Source organism: Rhinolophus hipposideros (assembly GCF_964194185.1).
Source record: "Rhinolophus hipposideros genome assembly, chromosome: 6".
NCBI lineage: Eukaryota > Metazoa > Chordata > Mammalia > Chiroptera > Rhinolophidae > Rhinolophus > Rhinolophus hipposideros.
Window position 1 is genome coordinate 64069734 of NC_138052.1, and position 24479 is coordinate 64094212.

General features: G+C 34.6%; 1 protein-coding gene across 1 annotated transcript in view; it reads right to left on the bottom strand.

Moving 5' to 3' along the window:
• TMEFF2 (transmembrane protein with EGF like and two follistatin like domains 2) overlaps window positions 1-24479 on the bottom strand; it is a 231445-nt gene that overhangs the window by 103726 nt on the left and 103240 nt on the right. The window contains exon 5 of the mRNA XM_081051612.1: window positions 2863-2959. Coding sequence (XP_080907738.1) covers window positions 2863-2959 — 97 coding nt within the window. The remainder of the gene's footprint in view (window positions 1-2862; window positions 2960-24479) is intronic.

The following is a 24479-nucleotide window of genomic DNA, read 5'->3' on the forward strand; positions in this document are numbered from 1 at the left end:
TATTGCTTCCTATCTTACTTTATAGCCTCTTTTATTCCATGCCTATTTAATTTCATTTATTGCTTTATTCTTGTGTCCTTCAGCTCTTTCCAATCTGCCCTTCATAGTCATAACAAAATACAATATATTAAAGTACAAAGGTATTTATGTAAATGAAAATCAATATGCTTATCATTTCAGCACCATTCCTTCTTGCTTACATTGGACATTTTAAGTACATTTTATTTAAACGCTAACAACTTTTCATTCTTGCCTGGGAAGTATAATGATCTTCTTGGCTTCTTGCCCCCTGTAGCCCTCTAATCTTCACAGCTATGGCCACTTAGCCCCATCTGGAGGTTCAGCCTTATTCCACATCTTGGTACTAATCTTGTCTCTAGGCTGAGATGTACAAGTATCCTTAGCCAAAAGCTAACTGATTCAGCATCCAGTCAGCCTTGAGGCTGGTTTCATTCTGACCTTGTAATTTATTTCTGAGATCTAGGCACTTGTCCCAGCCCCCTGTAACCAAGGCTTGGCTTTCTACACCAGTTTGGCAAGTGGGTATCTCTCAGTTTCTCCCATATCTGTCCCGGATTAATTTTCCTGATTGATACTCCATTCCTAGCTGACTGAGTTTCTGCCTTGCATTTCTCTTTGTTCCCTTTGTAACTGAGTTTCTTTGTCTAACTCCAGTTGCCATGGCTGATGAATCTTTCTGACGCCACCAGCCTTGCCCATATCAACTTGTAGTGCCTACCTTCATACCACAGATACGAACTTTTGCTAGAATACTAGGAGTGACACTGCTTGCCTGAATGTTTCGCCACTGCTTGCTGCAGGCATCTCCCTTGTCACCAACTCTCACCCTGTAGGTCTTGAGTCATTGGATCTAAGTTGCCCACAATTTGACCATCTCATTATTCCAGACATTACAAGGGAAAACATTATTTTAATTGCTAACACCCTCTAGTTACTTACTCATACCTTCATCTTGGCCCTACCACTTAAATACCTTAAAACTCAGTTTCCTCTTTGTAAAGTGAGGTCAGAATGGAATCTACTCCTAGGCTTATTTTGAAGAGAACTGAGAAAAAATGCATACAAATGGACTAAGCCCATAGTAAGCAACCAGTAACTTTTAGCTGCTATAATTATCTCATTTCTTAAAGTTTTGCACTTGTTAAATGGAACTATGTCACTTAAAGATGATTATTAAAGAGATGAGAAACTAGGGGAATGAAAACTTTTTAAGAAAAAAAAATAGGGGCCCATGTGAATTGTTTCAGAGTAAAATAATTGACAGCAAGATAACTAATCACTTTAAAAATAATGTTGAACTATAGACGCAGGCATCAGCAAATATTAAAAACAAAATGTTTTAAAAATATATTTTCTTTAAGTGTGTTTTAATATACAGTGACTATGACTATACAGAGCCCTACAGCATTTAGGGAGGAGAAAAATTCTTTGAGTCATTTAGTTTAGAGCAGTATTTTGGAGAGTTTTAGATAAGTAAAATTTAAAACTCCACTTTTCTGAAATTCTAATTAATTGATTTTGGAATGGAACTAAAGAATTGGTGTGTTTAAAACATCCCCACATTCTGAAAATCAGCCAAGTTTGGGAACCATACATTCATCAGCCATTCAGATGCCTAGGATGTTCTTAAGAAAACATATGTGCATTTACCTCAAAATGATCAAACCAATGCACAGCCTGCCTGACTTGGTTCTTAGCTGCCCATTGGCTAGAAATGTTTGACAGGTATGGAAGCTTTACTGATGTCTGCTTTTATTAATGGGTGGCCATTTTACACACCTAGTCTACGGCAGTGTTTACCTGTAAGTATTTAGCTAATTTACCCTAAGAATCCCAGTTTGCTCATTTGGAATCCTCAACTTAATCTGCATCAAAAAATATTTCAAGTGCAGACTGTTTCACTCTTGCCAAAATTATCTTGCCTTATTTTTTTCTTCTTGTCCCTTAGATGAATTGCCCCCTCCACCCACAAAAGTTTGATCAAAATGATTGCTTCCCTCCAATGTTATTAAGATATAATTGACATATAACACTGTTTAAGATGTACAACGTGCTGATTTGATAAACTTATATATTGCAATATGATTATCAGCATCCTATTAGCTAACACATTCTCACAGTCACAGATTTACCATTCCTTTTGGTAGTGAGAACATTTAAGACTGCCTCTTTGCACTATCATGCCACAAAGATGTTCTCTGAATACTGAGTCACTCATTTTGAGTATGACCAGGGAAAGATATATACATGTTAGTGCCCTAGAAGGCTAACACTTTAGGACCCATTCAGAATAATGAATATTATTCATTATTTGCTCAGCATATCTTTACAGGAGAAGCTGAATATTGCTTGGGTGAAGAAAGAAGTTGATCCTAGAGGGTGGCCCAGAGATCATTATTTGCTCTACCATCTTTCCAGTTCAGCTACATGTATGCAAAGGCATTCCCTTAAATAAAATATCTGCCATTACACAGATGCACCATCTTAGAAAGCAGATTAACAACTGTTTATTGTTTCTTGACCACACTTCATGAAAAATGTTCTGGTGAATACGATTATTCTCTCCATATCTTAACATTGATAGTATTTGGGTGTCTTAATGATATGTTCTTATATCTTACCAAATAAAACCATGGGCAGCTGTTTGCCTGGTTCAACTTTTAATTCAGCTTCAGAAATTCCTTGCTGTTTTATAGATTTAATTCCCACCCCCACTCCCTTAGGAATTAGATAAGAAAAATCAATACTGAAAAAGTCATTTTTAATGTAATGATTAATGGAGTAAAAATAAATTAATTACTGTCATTATTTTGTTTAGAAAAATAAATAAAAGCACGTTACCAGACATCCTCGGCGTCTTCATCACATTCTGCACCAAACTGGCAAATATCACAGGTGGATGTCTCCTTTTGACTGGTTTCTCCTGAGCCTTCATGGACTGTAGGATAGAAAAAAGGAAACGAAAAGAATTCAGATAAGTATGTATAATACCAACAACTCTAAAATTACTCCATATTAAAGCTGCTACTTGTTTGCTATCAGGGCTTCAAAAAAATGTCATATTTGCCCATCAAGATGGTGGAGTAGGTAAATGCTGTGTTTCCCTCCTTCCATGACCACATCAAAATTACAACTACAAAACAATCATCATTAAGAATCACCTGACTGAGAATCACCTGAAGTCTAGCTGAACAGAAGTTGTATAACTAAAGATACACAGAAGAAGCCACATTGAAATGGTAGGAGGGGCAGAGATCTGGAAAAAGTTGATCCCACACTCACATGTGATGGTTTAAAATTGGGAGGATATCTACGCTGTGGAGGTACCCCCTGAGGAATGAGGGGTCCCAGCCCTACATCAGGGTCCCCAGCTCTGGGTTTCAGTGCTGGTAAGAGAAGTTCCCACAACTTCTGGCTGTGAAAACTAGTGGAGATTGTGACTGAGTGAGAGGGAGGGTGGCTGGAGTCCCAGGCTCCTCTGAATGGGCCTGCACATGGACTTACTCACTGACAGACTCACTTGCTCTGAGCTCCAGTGCTGGGACAGCAGCTCAAAAGGTTCCAGGGACATACAAGGAGAAACTGAATTGTCTGCCTTCAGAGCGAGGACTGGATGGGCAGCTTTTTCACAGAGAGAAGTGTTGGCAGAGGCCATTGTTCCTTTGTTGAGCCCTCCCCTCTACCCAGTGTGCAAATGCAGGCAGGTCCCATATTGCAGTCTCCATCAACCTGGCTAACAGTCTTTGCCCTGTCCTGGTGACTCCCTGAGAGCCTTCCCCACTCAACTTGTGGGTCCACACAAGCTGCTTCCAGTGGTTTTTGTATAAAAACATCCTGTCTTGGCTCCTTCTGTGGATTTTCCTAAAATCTCAAAGGTTCACAACCCCTAAATAAGCAGCATCTGGCCAGGGTTTGCCCAGTACCTCCTGCTAAGCAGCTCTAGCCTAGCACTAGCAGCAGCCAGCCTCAGTTTACAGCTTAGCCTCTCCTAGACCTCCAAGCCCAGCACAGTTGGCAACTATGTGCAGATCACTTTGTAGATCATGCCAAGTGGCCTTGGGCAGGGCACAGGCAGCGACTGACCATGGCCTGCAACAGAGCACCTCTCAAGAGGCCCCATACCCAGTGGCCAGCTTCAGACGACACCAGAACACGACCGAACCACCTACACAGATTACACACCCAAAGGGCAAACTGGGCAGGCACCAGAGTCCTGCTAAAGTGAATCCTGTTCCATAGGGTCAGCCCTTGTACAATAGCTCCTCTACTGTTGTCACAGCCAGCCCTTACAAGCAATCAGCCTGAGGGCTATTCTCTCCCGTTAATGTACAAACAACAACCAAGGCTCAACTACGTCAGGAGAGAACATACAGCCCATACATGGGAGACACCTGGAGCACCTGGCTAAGGTGACCAGGGAGACTGCCAACAGGCCCAATAGGACACCTACTACATAAGGCCGTGTTACTAAGACTGGGAGACATAGAAGCTCTACCTAAGACATACAAAGAAAAACAGGGAGGCAGCCAAAATGGGGAGATAAAGACACACATTCCAACCAAATGAAAAAAAAAAAAAAAAAACAGAACAAAGCGCCAAAAAGGAACTAAACAAATGGAGGCAAGTGATCTACCAGATACAGAGTTCAAAACACTGGTTATAAGGATGTTTAATGATCTCAGTGAGAACTTCAACAAAGTGATAGGAAACATTAAAATGGAGATAGAAAACATAAAAAAGAACCAGTCAGAAATAAAGTATTCAATAACTGAAATAAAGAACACATCAGACAAGGGAAGTGTGCTCCAACACTTGTAATGCACTGTGCTTCCTCATCCATGGATTGTTCTCTTTTGAATAAAGGACATCAAACTTCTTTAAAAAAAAGAAAAGAAGAAGAATACATTGGAGGGAATCAACAATAGATTAGATGCAGCAGAGAATCAAATCAGTGATTTGGAAGATAGGGTAGCAGAAAATACCCAATCAGAACAGCAAAAAGAATCCAATAATAATAATAATGATGAGGACTGCTTAATGGGGCCTCTGGGACAACATTAAGTGTATCAACACTTACATCACAAAGGTACCAGAAGGAAAAGAGAGAAAGCAAGGAATTCAAAACCTATTTGAAGAAACAATGATAAAAACTTCCCTAACCTGGTAAAAAGATAGATACACATGGCCAGAAAGCACAGAGAGTCCCAAACAAGATGAACCCAGTGAGGCCTACCTCAAGACATATCAGAATTAAAATGCCAAAGGTTAAAGGCAAGATAGAATTCTAAAAGCAGCAAGAGAAAAATCAGTTATATAACTACAAGGGAGCTCCCATGAGACTACCAGTTTATTTCTCAACAGAAACTTTGTAGGCCAAAGAAGATTGCCATGATATATTCAAAGTGATGAAAAGCAAAGAACTGCAACCAAGATTACTGTACCTAGCAAAACTATCATTTAGAATCAAAGGACAGATAAAGAGCTTCCCAGACAAGAAAAAGCTAAAGGAGTTCATCACCACCATTCCAGTATTACAAGAAATATTAAAGGGACTTGTTGAAGAAGAAGGAGAAGAAAGAGGAGGAAGAGGAGGAGGAGAAAGAGTTTTAAAAATATGAATAATAAAATGGCAATAGCTACATATCTATCAACATTTACTTTCAATGTAAATGGATTAAATGCTCCAATCAAAAGATATAGGGTGGCTGAATGGACAAGAAAAGAAAACCCTTACATATGCTGCCTGCAAGAGACTCACTTCAGATTGAAAAATATACACAGACTGAAATTAAATGGAGTAAAAAGATATTTCATGAAAATAGAAACAAACAAACCAGCAAAAAAGCTGAGGTGGCAATACATATACCAGACAAAATAGACTTTAAAGCAAAGGCTATAACAAGAGACAAAGAAGGACCTAGTAATCCCACTTCTGGGTATTTATCCTAAGAAACCCAAAACAGTACTTCAAGGGGACATGTGCATCCATATGTTCATTGCAGCATTATTTACAATAGTCAAGATATGGAGGCAGCCTGGGTGTCTATCAATAGATGAATGGATAAAGAAGAGGTGGTACATATATACAATAGAATATTACTCAGCTATGAAAAGAATGAAATCTTGCCATGTGCAACAAAATAGATGGACACAAGGGATATTGTGCTGAGTGGAGTAAGTTAGAAAGAGAAATATAAATGCCATATGATTTCACTGATATGTGGAATCTAAAGAACACAATGAATGTACAAACAATACACAAAGAAACTCATAGTTACAGAGAACAATTTGATGGTTGCCAGAAGGGAGGGGATTTGTGGGGGATAGGTGAAAAAGGGAAGGGGATTAAGAAGTACAAATTGGTAGTTACAAAATAGTCATGGGGATGTAAAGTACAGCATAGGGAATATAGTCAATAATATGGTAATAACTATGTTGTCAGATGGGGACTGGACTTCTCGGGGTGATCACTTTGTAAGTTATATAAATGTCTAATCACTACTATGTTGTACAATCGAAACTAATATAATATTGTATGTCTACTGTAATTAAAAATTAAACAATTATTTTTAAAGAATGTAATATTCAGCACCATTCTCCATTCAACTCCATTCTTCCCTGAATTTAAGGGCAATTCTAACAATAATATGCCACCTACTGGTATGTAGTGAATACTTCTTCTTTTTACAAACAGAACAAACAAAAGGATTTGTCAAAATTGCTTGGCTAATAAGTAAACCATATGAAAGAGTTATTTAATAAAAAGGGATTTAGAGTGTTACCTGCCTAGAGGAAAAATCAAGTGTCTGCTTTATAAAAAAATACTTAGCATTTTCTCATTTCTAAATTATAGATTATTTTTTCATTTGAAGGTTTTTATATATAATTTAAGAAACTTAGATAGACAACCTTGACTTATTATATATATATATATATCTCCTTTTTTCCAAGATGTTAAGTACTTATAAGAAAAAAATGTTGATTATAAATTTTTGGAAAATGGCTGTTAATTGGTTTGTACAGTAATTTTTGAACCTTACAGAAATATTGCACAGAGCCCATCACAGTGAGTTCTTCTGTGTAGGTTATGAATATATATTTCATTTAAAAATATGTATTGTCATTGATGATGATTATTGACATTGATCTTTTTATCTCCATAAATTACGAGCATAAAAATATGCAATATGTAACCTAATTATAAAATTAACCTCTTAAAATCAAGAAATAGTGGTGTAAATCAAGAAAATTTTCCTAGTATTTGGAGTCCAAATAATGAGAATTTAAGCAACATTCTTGAGATGATGGATTATTGTTTACTCAATTAAAAATTATATAGCTGAAAGCAAAAATAGTTCTGCTTATAGATGAAAAATTGTAACAACCTAACCACTGCATAGATAATCTTATTCCATGGAGAGATCATACACTTAAAATCAGATGTTTAAGTGAAAAGATCTTTAAAAAGTGCACATCTGCAAAAGGTCGTGTGTTTTCAATAGAAAAAGAACATAAGCAATTAAACATAGCATTAGCTCCTATCTTTATGAACCCTAATAAGATAAAATTTTAACAAAGGCATAATTTATTAACATGCACCCTGAACCTAACAAATCCAACTTTATTTACTTTGTTTTAATAAGATATTTTCTCAACATTTCTTCTTTGTCTATTAACAAGAGGGCTTTTCATATTTACAAAAGTAGAGATCTTTATTCCTTGATTTTCTATAATTTACTGCTGTGTTGATTAGTGATAGAATTTTTTTAAAAAGGACAAGAAGACATCTTTGAGAGTACTGTGTTTTATAGTTTTTCCAGGAAAGGTACAGAGATTTATTTTCTCTAAAGCATTTTTTTCCTGTGCTTTATAATTTACACTTACATTAAAAAAGTTATGAATTAAACAGATTAACTTCAATTGCAAAAGTATTCATGACATAGTCTTTTATATATTTGGAAGTTTTAAAAAAAGGTGTTCCTCTCTAGAAATAAGGAATTTTAAACTCTGATAAAATAGATAGCACTTATTATCCACTTTATTACTTTAATACAGGCAAGACCATTAGAGTGGACCATGGGGATAAGAAGGAAGCTGGGTCCTCACCTCAGGGGAGACTGAACAGCTGAGGTTGGTGTCTTTATTACTTTCTTATTATTAATGCAACACAGAAGCTGCTAATGGGAGAGGGCCTTTTAGTGTTAGCAAGATTAGCAGCTTCCAGACTAAAACTTCCCATCACTCAGGAAACGTACTAACACAACGGGTAGGTCCTTAATGAACAGTTATAGCCACTTAAGGGCAGTCCCATTTTCTTTCACAGTAGAGATCCTTGGTTGGGGATCTACTGGAAGTAATGCAGGGGATGAATCATGCTAACTCACAATTATACACAATAGTATATACACAATAATACTATAATAATGTTAAATGTTATAATAGTAGTATTTATTATGATTACATATAGAATTTATAATAGTTATATATACCATGTTTCCTTGAAAATAAGACCTAGCCAGACAATCAGCTCTAATGCGTCCTTTGGAGCAAAAATTAATATAAGACCAGTATTGTATTATATTACATAAGACACAGTCTTATATTATAGTAAAATAAGACTGGGTCTTATATTAATTTTTGCTCCAAAAGATGCATTAGAGCTGATTGTTCAGCTAGGTCTTATTTTCGGGGAAACACAGTAGTACATATTATATATATATATATATATATATATATATATATATATATGTATACACACACACACATATATATACACATATATATACACACTATAATACATGTATATATATACATGTGTACTGTAGTACATATACATGTGTATAGTGTGTATATATATAAACACTATAATACATGTACTGTACTATAATATATTACCTAAATGGTCTCATGATATGAGTTGGGAAGTGTCTCCACTTCCTCTGTTTTGCGTATAAGAGGTGTGATCAAAATATGGTGAATGTTGCAATTAAAAAAAATATTACAGTAAAAGACACATTGCCATTAATCCCCCCTCGCTTCCAACATACTTATCCCACATTCTTGTTCTTGCCACTTTCTGAAGCAGTTCTGGAAGTCCTCTTTTGTGAGTGTCTTTAGTTGCACTGTTTTGGCTGCCTCGACGTCCTGAATCTATTCAAAACGTTTACCTTTCATGGACATTTTGAATTTAGGGATGAGCCAGAGGTCCCATAGGGCCAGATCTAGTGAATAAGGTGGATGAGGACACACCGTAATGTTTTTATTTGACAGAAATTGCCATATACCAGAAGCGATATGTGACACGGAGCGTTGCCAAGTTGGAGCATGATTATGTCACACTTTAAAACACACCTTCTCTCAATCATAGCTCATACCCAACTTACTGCACTAAACAAGTTGAAACTTGTGACACACTGTAACTAAGGTTCAACGCACTGCTTTCTGTATTGAAGATCCCTGTCTTTCCATTGGATGGCTCCAGGCAGCAGCACTTATGGAATTTTGTGATTACAACGGGAAGACTCTGTGTCACACATGGCTTCTGGTACAGCAATTTCTGTCAAATAAAAATATTACAGTGTGTCCTCATCCACTTTATTCACTAGATCTGGCACTATGGGACCTCTGGCTCTTCCCCAAATTCAAAATGTCCATGAAAGGAAATATTTTAGAATGGATTCAGGACATTGAGGCAACCATGATAGCTCAACTAAAGACACTCATGAAAGAGGATTTCCAGAACTACTTCAGAAAGTGGAAAGAATAATGGGATAAGGGTGTTGGAAGCGAGGGGGAGTATTTTGCGAGGGATTAATGGCACTGTGCCTTTCACTATAATAATTTCTTTTTATTTAAATATTCACTGTATTGTTTAATCCCACCTCGTAGTATTATTTGATTTCTTCATACAAAGCTATTTACATTTTCTATTTTATTGATTTCTGCTCTCATTTTTATTATTCACTTCATGTTATATACTTAGGGTTTAATTTATTATTTTTCTAGCTTCTTAAAATGGAAGAAGTGCTTGATTTTATACCTTTCTTATTTTCTAACACAGATATTTGAATCTATAAATTTCCTTCTAAAGTGTGCTTTAGCGGCATCCCACAGATATGGATGTTGTGTTTTTAAGTATTTCTGTTAAAAAAAAAAAAATATATATATATAAGATTCTTTGGGATTTTTTTTCTGACCCATGGTTTATTTAATAAATATGTTTTTTAACTTCCAAATATTTGAGGATCTTTAAAGGTATACTATTCTAATTCATCTATAATTTAACTCTGTCATGGTTAGAGAACATACCGAAATTTATTGAAACTTGTTTTCTAACCTAGAGGATGGTCTATTTTCTTGAATAATGCGTGTGCATCTTAGAAGTTGTAATCTCTTGTGGGGAGTAATTTTTATAAATGTTAATTAGCTTAAGTTGATGGTTAGTATTGTTCAAATTATCCATAACTATACTGATTTTACAATCGTTCTTATTACTGAGAAAGGAATGTTAAAATCTCTATCAGTGACAGTAAAATTGTTTCTAGCTCTCTTTTGTTTTGTCTTATATTTGGGAGCTTTGATTTTGGGTGTAGAGACATTTAGTAGTCATGTCTTTTAAATAAGTGACCGTTTTATCATTATAAAATACACCAGTTTGATCTTTGGTAACACTATTCATCTTGGAATCTACTTTGTTCTGATATGCAGAGAGCCACACCACCGTTCTTTTGCTTATTGTTTCTATCCACTCTAAACACTCAACCTGTTTAACATGTTTAAAGTGTGTCTTGGACACAACATATGGCTAGATCTTGTTTTTCTAATCAGTCTGAATATATTGGCATTTGAGCTGGTGTTTTGTCCATTTACTTTAATGTAATTACCTTTTTTTTTTTGGTGATTTTTCTGTTACTTTGGTGTTTCATTTTAAGGATTACAATATGCATCTTTAAATTACCCTAATCCATTACTTCCATTACATGAATAATTTAAGAACTTTATGACAATATATTTTTAATTAGTATACTCCACCCTTTTCATTCTTATTGTCATTTATCATATTTCTGCCTATGCTGCAAAGCTCATGTTCCTTTTAAAAATTAATTTTATTTAAACAACGATCCTATTCTTCTGTGTTAATTTCAAAGGGAAAAGCCAGAGATTTCAGTACTAATGAAAACTCCTGTCTGTTACTGTTAAATGATTATTTGACTTTTGACATGTATTTGCTCTAACTTTTCAAGATTTATATATAGTCTCAAATTCTCCATGGAAAACACTAATGATATATGACATTTATAGTACATTGCATTGTATTGTATTAATTTTTCCAATTATTTTTCCACCTTTTCTGATAAAGAATTATATGTTCCTCTCCACAGCTATATGACTTCAGTTTCATGATATCACTGTTAGCCCTGACTTGCTTTTGCCATTGAAATCTGAACAGAAGTGAGAAGCTATATAAAAGCCATCATGTGCATTTCTACTTTCTTGCTCTTTCCCTTTGCATAAAAAAAGACACGTACTAGAATAGGAGCTATTCCTTCAACAATCCCAGAATATAGAGCAGAGCCACAGTTGACCACAGCGTTAGGAGTAAGAATTATGCCACTGATACTGCAAGCCTCTAAGGTTTTGAGGTTGTTTGTAATTGCAGCTTTACCTTGTGAAAGATGACTAAGAAGACATGAATTAATGTCATCAATAAATTCTAAGAAAACATATTTTCACATCTCAGATTTATGGCATTACTTTTCTACATAACTCTAGATCTGCTTTTAATTTTCTCCAAATCTTCCTTCAAACATTTTACTATTCCTTTTCTATACCGGCATATATTCTGCAATATGTACTTTGTCGCTTCTATTATATTTTCATTTTTTCCCAAAAGAGCACTATCTTTCCCAGTCTATGCATGGCTTCCATTTTCTTCTCCATGTCACTCTAGTACATCTCTTTCACAGATATATAAGGTATGCCATTCAAATTATGCAGAGCATAAAGGTTAAACACAATATAAACATAAATGAACTGAAACCTCCACATGCATCAAGTTTGAAATAAAGTAGTTTGTCTTTGAAACGATCAGATTTTATAATAAAAAAGAATGAGATTTCTAAGCTTAAATATGACCCACATGTACTTGTTCTGCACTCATTTAAATTATTGCATAATTGAGAAAAATAACTTACACAAATTTTATATAGACTTTAAACTGAATTTTTTTTCAAAATATAGAAGGCAACTTTCACTTTCTATTTTAGAGTCAGTATCAATCTAGTAGTCAGTGTTTTTTTTCTTAAATAGGTAGAATGACAAAGTAATTCTTGGTAAACTTTTATGTTTTCCATTTTATGGAGATAAAGGATTTATCAGTGATAACATTCAATTATTATAGATTCGATTACTTTGATTATAAAATTATAAATAGCAACTTTTCTTTTTGAATAACTTGCATAAATTACTATTTCATTATCACCAAAAACTGAACTTTGAGTTCACCTTCCAAAAAAGGAAAAATTCCACTTAAAGAATAGAAAGACAATTTTAAATCAAAACTCTCCATTCCATTCTTTAATTTGGACAACATATTGGTTTTGCCTTTTGTATGCCAGTTTTACCTCTGATATGCTTCTCCCACATGTGAGTTGAACCTAAATGATGGAACAACTGACAGTTCTATGAGGCTCAGACAAGTCTAAGCTGTGTCTGTTCTCTTTTACATTTTCCAACATTTCTCTAGAAATCTCAATACGACTTTAGAGAAAAACAAGAATAAGAAATTCTTTTTATTCGTGTTATAATGTGAGGAGAGTTGAATAATAATTACATTGTTACATCATATTATTGAAATACTAAAACAAGAGAAGTAGCATTTTAGTCTGCTATTTACAAAAACAACAGATAGATTCTGTTTATGTATCAGTGCCATAATGCAGTAAGATGTGTTTGGATTTTAGGAAGAAAATCCATTATCTTTGCTTCTAATTGAAAGAAATGCAAATCCACTGTTAATTTTTAAGTAAACTGAAATGCCAAAAACTAAAGGAAGCCTAAAATTACATGTAAACATAACAGTTTAAAACTCTAAATGCTGCTTGAAAAGTCTAAGAAACAAGTTTCATGACTCAGCAAATCTAATTTTATATTAAAAACTCAAAGAAGAGATCATTACAGAAAATTTAATTTTTCATAATTAAGCTAGCTTGCTAGAGCTTGACAAGACTTCTTTAGTAACCACATATAATTTATCTTCTGCACAACTAAAAATAACTTAAGAGATTATTACAATGCTACTATATTGAGGCATAATTCTGTTGTCATTTAAGCCTGACTAATTTCACTCAGTTCTTAGTTAGAAATGAAGATACTTAGTTGATTAGAAAACAGGAAAAGAGAATGAAGAAAGAAAGAAATGAGAGAAGGAAGAAAGGATGACGGGAAGGAAAGGAACAGAAACGCTTATTCAGCTTGATATCATGCATGGCAGAATTCATCAGAACAAGTTACTATGCCAGATTTCATGAAACTCCATCATATCAATCATATGATAATTTTAAGCAAAAGTACTTTTATTACTCTCAGTATTATTAATTTGAATCATTTTATGCAATTCTTATAAATAACTTAATTTTTCTTATTAAATGCCTAAAAGATGAGAAGTTTTTTTAATTGGTAAATTATGAACACTGCCTTGAGCTACTGTAAAGCATGGTGGGGAGACTGAAAAAAGACTAAGTGCTAGTAAGTGGAAACAATAAATGTAGGTGACACTATTGCACAGATTTTCTGATGAGAAGAGCAGACAATGAAGCATTAGTTGGATAAGGATATAGGGTCAAGAAAATAATTTTTATGAAAAGATGGAGTTGGGGCATCATTGCCTGCTGCAAGGAATACATTTTATGCAGGAGAGAAGGGAGTAATCACAGAAGCAATGTCCTTGAGAAGTAATGGGTTTAAATACAACTGTAATGGTTGGTTTAGAGATAAGAACACATCTACTTCAGGAGGGGTGATGGTTGGTTTAGAGATAAGAACACATCTACTTCAGGAGGGGTAGCAGTGTATGTGGGTAGAGATGTGGGAAAGAGGTGACACTGGAAAGAGGAGGGTGAAATAGCTCTCTGGTTATATTTATCGTCTCTATTGTATTTGTACTTAAGAGGGATAACATCAGTTGAGAGGGTGTGATGAAAAGAGAAAAATATGAAATACTGTAGGAGAGTGAATGTGAATGAAGAAAGATCAAAGTCTTCCAAGGCTTTCTTATACTAATTTGTTGCTTTCCAACTTTATACTTAAATCTTCTAATTAGCAAATTTCTAATAAATAAAGATACATCCTTATTAACTTGCACTTCTGTGTGTCTTTAGTATATGGCTTTTGGTATTGGTAACTTAAAAGCATTTTATGATGTAGAAAGTTTTATTTGAATAACCAAATAAAGACTAAATTGCCAGTAGATTCAACTCTAACCTATTACATATTTGTTTCTATAGACTGGCTTTGCAATCTGGTAACAATTTACATGTTATGTTCATTTCCTAAATATTTTCCCACTCCATAATCACTGTACTAGTTCAGATCTTCCCTGTATCTTGCCTATACTTCTAACTACCTGATCTTTGCACATGCAAATTTGTCTGCCTTAAATATATCTCCCATGTATCTTACTGAAATGCAAATCTGATCATGTCATATAAAATTTAAAATGACACGAAGTAATCTAAAGGCAGTTACATGGTAAATACAATTCAGGCCCAGTGCTAGGGAAGCAGTATTTGGGTTGCCTAGATTCTTTTTAGATCCTCAGATTTCTTACTTGTAAAATGAGATGTTTGCCTTGCTTAGTTCAGAGGCTGTGGTGAAAATTAAACAGGAGAATGTGTGAAAGTGCTTTGCACCCTCTAAATTACTCTGCCACTCTAAGGTGTTAACATTAAGAAAGTGTTAAAGTTGAAGTAAAGTCATCATTTTATTCCAAGTAAGAAATTTCTTTGAAGGAAGTCTCAGACTGAGTATCACAAATATGAATTGTTGGCTGTTGTGAGTTGCCTTATAATGAATGACACTGAAGTCTTGGTGGGAGCAGGGAAATGAAAATCACAAAACAACATAAGAAAATAGAGAAATAAAAATATTAAAGAACTTATAGAGGAAAATTGCACCAAAACATTCTCATTTGGTTTCTTATATTAAGAGTAAAAGGATTGAGAAAAGAACATGTAAGAAGTGGATGAGAAGTCACTGACAAGTATGTATCCTCAGAAATTGCCCATAGCTCCAGGCTCTTTGTTCCAGTACACTGGATGTTGAAAGAAAGAAAACACTAAAGTGATAGATTTTTTCTTATCTTATTAATAAAATAAGAATGAAATAAGGGCTTTATCATTTTTTTGTTCCTACATGTCTGGTATGGGCATTGGTTTTCACTGTAAGCCTAAAAAATATATTCCATCTAAGTCTCATTTCAAGTCCAAATGAAACTTAAAAATGAAATTTATAAAGATCAAGATTCATTTAAATGAATAACTGATTGATATAAATAGGCCAATTAAATAAAAGAGTAGTAGTAATAATCAAGCCAATTTTAAGAGTTCACAGCATTTCATAAAATTGGCAATTATAGCAATAATATTTCTGAATTGCCTATAATATTTTCCAACCTTGCTATTGAAGATCCAATCCCTAATTTTTGGAATCACAATAACCCAAATAATTGGAAGAAGGTCAGGGCTGGAATTCCGTGTTTGTGATTAGTTTCAGCCTGTGCTAAATCTTGCAACACTCTTTCCCCCATCAGGCTTGTTCTATATTAAGAGAACTTGTTTCATCTCTACAATTTCCCTTCTGTCTATTGGCTCTAGCTGATGGAGTTTAATTAATCTTGTGATTGCCATTTCCAGTTTACAGCTGTCTCTGAGACTCTGGTTTCAAACTGTAATGTACTGCTTACACTCTAGCACTGAAGACCATTCTTGTGATGCTTCTTGTGATGTAGTGGGGAATCTATCCCCACTACAGCCAAGTAAAGCAGGCCCCAATATCTTTAGTTTCACTCCTTCCCATAAAAAGTGCTTTCACATAATGTCAAATCAACATAAACAAAAGAAAGCAAGATGAAAACAAATGTGTTCTCAAAAGTGTAAGTATAGAAAGGATAGAATTATCCAATTTGAAGTGTGAAAAAAGACATGAACATCTTCCACAAAATGGAAAACAAAACCCACAAAACAAAACCCACAAAATGGTCTAAGAAAGCAGAAGTGCTGGAATAGGTTAGAAATTGATTTCAAGCTAATCAATATGTCTACTTAAAGAACCATTAACTCAGTCTAAAACTGTAAAGTGGAAAGAATGAATAATTACGGAAAAGACATCTCGATTAAAAAAAAATTGCATGAATTTTTGAAAAAAAGTTTGTCACCATTAGATTGCCAAGGAATGGAAAGAGATAATTTTTTAAAAAAATAACAATGTTCTATTTGGACTTTTGTAATGAGATCAATTTTCTAAACTTTAGTTTTTAAATTCAAACCACTTTCATTCATAGTTTCACTGAGATTCACAGATCTTTTATTTTTAAATACCTTCCATCTGAATTGTAAAATAATTGGAACTGAATTAATTCCCTTGTTTTTGCCGATTTGGAATTAAAAACCTTCAATTTTTTGGGAAAGTTGCTTTTAGCCTAAACCATGAAGATTTAGGTTCAACAGGACCTGTAGCTTATTACTTCTGTTCAGTGTTTGTTTTAAAAATTATAATATTGAAGGACATATATGCTAAAGTTATCAGCAATAAAAATGTGACTTAATTTTGTGAATAAACAAAAATGTGTTAGTAAATAAGAAAGATTTTAAAACATCAAAATAATTATATTATAACATTGTGGGTTGCATTGATGGAATTAATAAAATGAAAAAAAAAATGCCTGATATGTTTCTAGAGCTTTGCTGTTGTTCATTTAATTTAGTCAGTAAATATTTCTAATTACTATGAAATATTGGTGGATAAGCAAACTTGAATGCTACTTTAAAAAATATAAATATTGGTTATGATACAACCCTCTTTAGTTCAACAGTTCCTTATTTCCCTCAGAATAAGGGGGAATTTCCCTCTTATTGTAGTCAGTCTTTCATGATTTGCCACCAACCTATCACCACCTTCATCTCTAGCACCCTTGGTGTGCTGCTTATGCTATAGCTGTGCCTGTCACTTTGCTGGGGATTTACATATGCTGTTTCCACTGTTTAGAATGAATGTCTCCTCCCCACCTCTAAGGCTGATTCTGACTCAAGTTGAAGATTCATCTGTAGCATCACACCATTCAGAAAAAGATGTTCTCACTTTCCTTCCTTTTCCTTTATCCCCAGGGCTATGCTGGGTTCTTAGTTGTGCCCCCACATGTTCTTAGAACGTATCCCATTGTAGGTGTTAGGTTACTTTCCTGATTTCCTGAGCTAAAATGTCCAGGCACAGGGCAAGATTGCATTTCCTGAACATCCTGTGGTTGTACAGGCCATGCAATGAGTTCTGGCTAAAGAGTGTTGTAGTGGAAATGACAAAGGTCACATTAGGCTAGAGGATTTAATTGCTAGGTGGAAACCTTCCTTACTATTAAAGGGTGCCTAAGAGGGGCAGGAAAGGAGGCCAAATTAAAAGGCTATAGAAAAGGGATAGTAAACATTTGTCAGATGTGGCATGTGATTTGGAGAGAGAACTGTCAGGATTTACTGATGGGTTTGGTGTAGGTATAAAGTCAATGTTTGAGACAGCTGCCATCTCTCTAGGTCACTGAGTGACTGTAATGGGAAGAGTCAGCTGCCCCCACACACCAGCTTGCACAGCCAACCTGCAGTGAACATGTGGTGAGAATGAGAAATGAACCTTGGTTCTTTTAAGCCACTAAGTTTGGGGGGGGATGTTTGTTACTTCTGCTTAACCTTGCAGAACCTAAAATAACTCGAATATGTTAGGGATGAGCATAAGAGGCATTGATGCAATTGGTTCCACTATATTGATTGCACCAGCAACTCTCAAGTACCTAACTATGGATGGTTACTCTGGAACAGAATAAATGAAAGTAAGTCAAATGTTGATTCAGTGAGAAAAAATGGCAGTTATGTGGAGTTCAGCAACTTATACCTAAAGTATGGGGAGAGGGTAGTATAAGCAAATAGCATGAGTTCTGATTAAGAAGCACTTTATTGAGTGATGATAGCAGACTGTATTCATGGTAGTTTAAACATAACAGTTTAAAGAAAGAAATGTATGTCCTTACATAGGAAAGGAGAGCAGAAGTAGATTAGGTTTAGAGGGGTGTTATGCTGTCACTGGGGAGACGACAGAAAGAAATTATTGGAATATTTAGGACAATTTAACCTTCCACTTTCACTAGAGCTAATATTGATAATAACTATTATAAAAGTGCAATAATATACTAAATTCTTGTATGCTTAAATAGGCCAAATATTATTTTCTTAGAGATACAGGAAATAATTCCTAATAATTATTGGTATTTTCACATGCATGCTTTTAAAGCCTTAAAGCCCTTTGACATAAAGGTAGATTGTGGATGGTGTGTGGTATCCCAAGTGGAAAATCATATTTTTTCCTACCTCCAAACATCCTTCCTCCTGCCCTAATTCACACCTACACAACATTCTGTACTATTGCTTTCATTTCCCCCCCAATTCTGCTTAGATTTCTTCATGTATATTTGTATTTTTAGATCAGATAAAATGAATAGAAGGTTCTTTCCCTGAAAAAATATGTAGTGTGATTCAAAGGAAATGTTAATGAAATGAAATACTGAAAGCCTTGTAAAACATTGATATATAGCAACTAACGTTGTCTCTATATTCAATTGCTTTTTCTTTGTGTATCTGAAGCCCTATTCTTATGGAATTATGTAGCTATACAAGCCCTGGTATTGACAGAATTTTTTAATGGAAGAGAAGGGGGTGGAGAAAGGAATTTAAGTGTACTACACGCCATCTCTTTCAGAATATGCCTAAATATGAAATAGTACATAGGGACCAATCATATCTGTACTGCATTTTATTCACGTTTAAGAAAAACTACTTCATATAGAAATACTTTCCACCAACACAAATACTGGAATCAAAATAAAGAGGCCTCTTCCAGGGTTACTAAATATCATGTTAAATCCCCAGTACATGAGCTGTCTTTCATGACAACAGTTTCATTCCTCCTCTGTTCCCACACTGGCTCACAAGCACATCACAGAGAAAGGTTATTAACCACATTCCTTTGCCTAAAAAGGGATCTAAAAACATGTACCTTAGCTTTACTCTTAAGAGGGTCAGATGGCTGAGGCAGTGATTTGTTTGTGTCCAGGGCTTAGTGCAAAGAATGTAAAACAATACCCGGGTGAAGAATTTTTAAATGGGGAAAAAGCGTTTTAAAAACAGCTTCTATTACGTATCAGCCACACCTGACAGAGTTGCAGGACAAGGTGAACATGTATAAATTGTAAACAAAATGAAGTCTCCTTAGTGAAAGCTGCTGCATATTGAGAGAGAGACCTGTGGGTTAGAAAAAAGCCGAGTGTCACTTTCATAGCATATGTCTTTAAGAGCAGGTTCCACATCAGTTTTAATGCAACTGGGAAGGATTTCAACTTTTTTTTTAAGATAAATTACTTGGAATTAACTCTTATTAAAAAGCCCAAGACTATATATGATCAGCAGACACATTAGATTACAAATAAAATTCAGTCCAAGAACTTCAGTAAAATTAAGAAGCCAGATGCATCATTGGTGCATAAAAGTATACATTTTAAAAAAAAACAAAAACAAAAACAAAACACAGAAAACAAAAACCCCTACAGGTTTGTTTAGTGCATTTGTTAAATGACACAATATTCATATCTATGATTTCTCCCAAGATCAAATTAAGAACATTCCTCATTTGTTGGTTTGTCTCCAAGGAAAATACAGGAAAACAAATGCTAATGAAAAGATTAATGGACTTCTTAATGTATATAATACAGTAGCCATCATTTGAGAAACAAAATATAAACAAGGTGTTGTCAAACATATTTTTGTAAATATTGTACACTTTTAATGTCCTTGTCATTACAAATTTAAATCTGTGAATATTTTCTGAATATTCGTATAGCTATTTAGATAGAAACATATGTAAAGATGTCCTTTATTCCAGAGCAGATAAAACTCTCAGTGATAAAAGAAGATTTAGGTATCTCTGAAGGTTTCTTATCATCTGGCAACATAACTCTCGATGGTTCAGAGCCTGAGAGGGTCGTCTGAGATCACTCACTCATCAGATAAATCAAACAGTTGACTGGTAAAAAGAGTAGGAGGCTATAGCAATCTCGTGTCTTTGCTTTTAGACATCAAGTCTTTCTTTTAAAAAGCCAATAGAGAAGTTAATATGTCACTTGGTTTGGCGTGTCCAAACCTGACTATCAACCTACCTTAAGTTTCTGCTACTAGTTCTGAGAAAATTTGACTTGCCTAAGTAAAGACTATACTTAATTTTAACATTTTAAACCACAAATTCCAAAACCCTGATATGTTGAGGAAAAGGTGGTGGTGAGAAGGGTGGAAATGTACTGAGTTTTGTCTCTAAATTTCTTTGAGAAATTTTATTGCAATATAGAAAGACCAACTTCAGTGGGATAACCGTTATTCTATAAATAATTATTGAATGATGATGCAACTAAACTCATTTTATATATCTTTTTGCTTAATATTTGACTAAAAGCAGCATTTTTTTCTATGAAAAACAAATATTTCAAAGATTAGAAATCAAATGCTCTAGAACTGTGTTCTCCAATAGAGGAGCCAGCAGCCACTTGTTGCTGTTTAAATTTACATTAATTAAATCTGAACAGAAGTAAAAATTCATTTTCTCAGTTGCACTAGCTACATCTCAAGAAGTTAAGAGCAACATGTGGCTAGTGATTACTGTATTAGACTGTTATCATTAACACAGAAAGTTCTCTTGGACATCGCCCTAGAAAGATTTAACTCGAGTATAGCATATAATGGTATTCACGAATCAGTCTTCCCAATTCAGTACTTTTGTTTTAGAGTCTTTCAGCCTATAGAAGATAAGAGATGGTGTGACTGCCATTTTCATCTTTCCATGAAGTGGAGAGAACATCTTACCGTGTGGTATGTGGTGTGACTATGTGACATTTTTGTATATAATGTAGCTCGATTAATAAATAAACATAATAGAAATTCTTAATGAATAAACCTTGTATTCTTCCTCTATCTCAAGTGCTCAAACATAGCTATCTCCTAATGTAGTCTCGAAACAGCCTGATAATGAGCATCAGTATTATTGTGGCTTGAAGCTCAACAGATTAGATGCAAAGAACTAGGCACAACTGAGTGAATGTGGTTTTAATGAATATTTTTTGTTCCTCTGTCCAAGACTCTAGCTACTACATTTGCACTTATATTTACAGTTCGGGTTAGCATGCGTACGTCCTACACTGAGATAATTATTGTGCCTGGAGGACAACACCAATATATACATAATGCTTATCGGATATCCTTGCAACATTGTTTCCTTTTCATGGGGGCCTAGTTCTTCCATATGTACACTTAGCCATGTGAGTTTAAACCAAGTCAACATGGGCGCCTTGAGCAGTATATTATTTGTAATAAGACAGACTTCTGGTGGCTAAAAATTTCCTCCAGAAGAATTACCTTCCTAACCGATATCAACAGGCCTCTCATTACCAGCAGTTCGAGGAGGGAGGTTAAAACCAAACAAAGGCATACAGAGATTTAATTCTGCGTTCACATCTAGAAGCAGTGATAAGCTGGGGATCTGCCATTACTTTGATATTTTAGAGATAAATGGGTATCTGAATAAACAGAAGCCTTCAGTCTCCACAGCTGTCACTAACATATTTTACTCTAATTGCAAAACATTTATTTTAAACACTAGAATACACACTGAAGAAGCTAACCTCAGCTGATGAAAAGGAGATTTTCAATTGCTAACTTTTCTGGATTAATTCAAATATTGTGGGGAATACTAAGGGTGTCATTTTGTCTTTATACTTTTGACTTCATATTCTGTACATGAGGAAGAAAAGAAAGAAGACGGGAATAGAAAGACGGAAGGAATTACCTCTATGGTTTCTTTGTGGTAAGAATTGTTTTATTTTGCTATGTGCCCTAGTGTCCACATATTAATTGGCACACAGTAAGGGACTTAGGAAATATTTATTGAATAAATGAAGGAATAGACTTTGGCTGAGACTAGAAGAAAGGTCATTTTTAAACTTAATATTTATAGGTGTATATTTATAGTTAGAATGTTTCTTTATTGAAATATACATATTGTTTTGTTATATTTGAGGAATTAATATGTATCGCTGTCCCTCCTACCATCCCTGTCATCCATCTCTCCCCAATTCTTTCTTCCTCTCCTATTAACAACAGATATTTCAGATTAAGCATATTCCTGATATTTGGGAATTTGAATTATAAAAATATCTTCTTTAAATGTTTATTTAAAAACATAATGACATGAAGGAATCAAGATGAAACTAGATATTAAATTTTTAATTCAACGATATGGACCAATTTTTCTAGCTTATTCATTCATTCTATCAACATTTACTAAATATTTATTATTTGCTAGTAATGGAGATAAAGTAGTGAACTAAATAAAGTTGTGAACTAAATAATCTCCATTAGAGTATTGTGAGGAAAGATTTTTAAATATTTTTGAATAATTTAAGACTGCATGCTCTTTTTTTAAAGATCAGCAAGTTGATTTACTCATTTAGTCCAAGTCACTACTACCACCTTATTAGAAAGTGATAAAGGAGAATGAAATTGAAGGAACCGATTTTGCATAACTGGACATTGATATTGTGGAACCTGGGCTCTGGGGTGGGGTGGGGGGGGTCCCACTGCAGATGGTGAAGGGTCATGTGGGTGAGCAGGGAGCAACGAGTGAGCCAAAAAGTCTGCACAGGAAGTTCCTAGGTATGAACTTAGAGTGAGAGTATCAAACTCAAGGTTTAGTCTTCTGACCACATGCCACTTCTTATAATTCTCCAAATAGGGCAATACAAGCTTCAGTTTGACCCTTTTCCTACTCTTCGCGTTTCGTTTTCTTTCTCAGAGAAATCTGGCTTCAGAAAATGATATCTAAATGATACTGTGTCATTGTATTGATGAGTAGGGTTACGATGCTTGAGACAGATAGATATAAGCAAGAAAGGCAGCTAGATGGCAGATCAAAGACATTTGCTGACCAGATAGCAGTTGAGAGTTTTAGCAAATGCACTTAAGAATCTAGAGGAGCTTCTCAGGCATTTATTAGAAGCTAATTCAAACCCTTAGGGTTATGGAAGATTTTGTGAAAAGCACCTCTTAACTGACCAACTGTCAATTAGCAAAAGAGAAAATGCCACAAGTAAGCCATTATGATGATGATCAAATAAACGGGCTTTGATTACTATAATAATGGTAGTGTAATTTATAAAAAATCTCTGGTTTTAGATATGAAAAGAATTACTAGTGATCATCTATAAAATCTACTGTGTGGAAAACTACAAGTATAATTGCCAAATGATACCAATCTTTTTTTCTTCCTCAATATTTTCAGGTGATCTAATATAATGAGAAATAATAATCATTAAGGTTTGATCATGCTAATCTAATTTTCGGGATGGCTTATTAACCTTCCAAGGATGTCTTTCTTCTACTTCTTGGTCATTAGATTAGGTAATAATTAGGACAAGAATGAGGAATGTCAATTATGAAATGATGTATGAGAGGATACAGAAATGTATGAGTATTTAGGCTTATATTTTCAAGTTTGGCTACGTTCACGGATACACACGCACAACTTTCTGATTTCTCATAAGAAGAGGTTTAACAAAACATACATTGCAAAATATTATTTAAATATATTTTCTAAGCTGAATCTGGTACCGAGGGCATAAGCTCCAGAAAATAAATAGCAGTACAAAGTGGAGAGTCTGCATGAAACAACTGCACACAAAGTTCTCTCACCTCGATTTGTACTAGACTTAAGTCTTTTAAGACAAGCAATATTTTTCACATATGAATCAATGTGAAAACTCTTAAGAAAAGGAAAGAATAATTATTCCTAAGGATTGTTCATTTTGGAACAACAATGGTATTATTGAAAAATGATGGGTGCTGAGATCATGGGGATCTGAGTTTAACACCAGGTAAAGTCTGCACAGGTCATAGACCAGTGCAAGCACTGACACTCTCTGTAGAGGCTCTATTCCAGCATCTGCAAAATGGGGATAACAATAGCTACTGCAGAGATGTTCTAAGATTACATGCAACATATGGAAAGATATTAACATTTATTAGGACCTTCGGTAAACAGAAGAAATTATTATTCTTTACATAAATGGGTTGGCAGATATTTCTTCACTGAATTCATTTATTGAA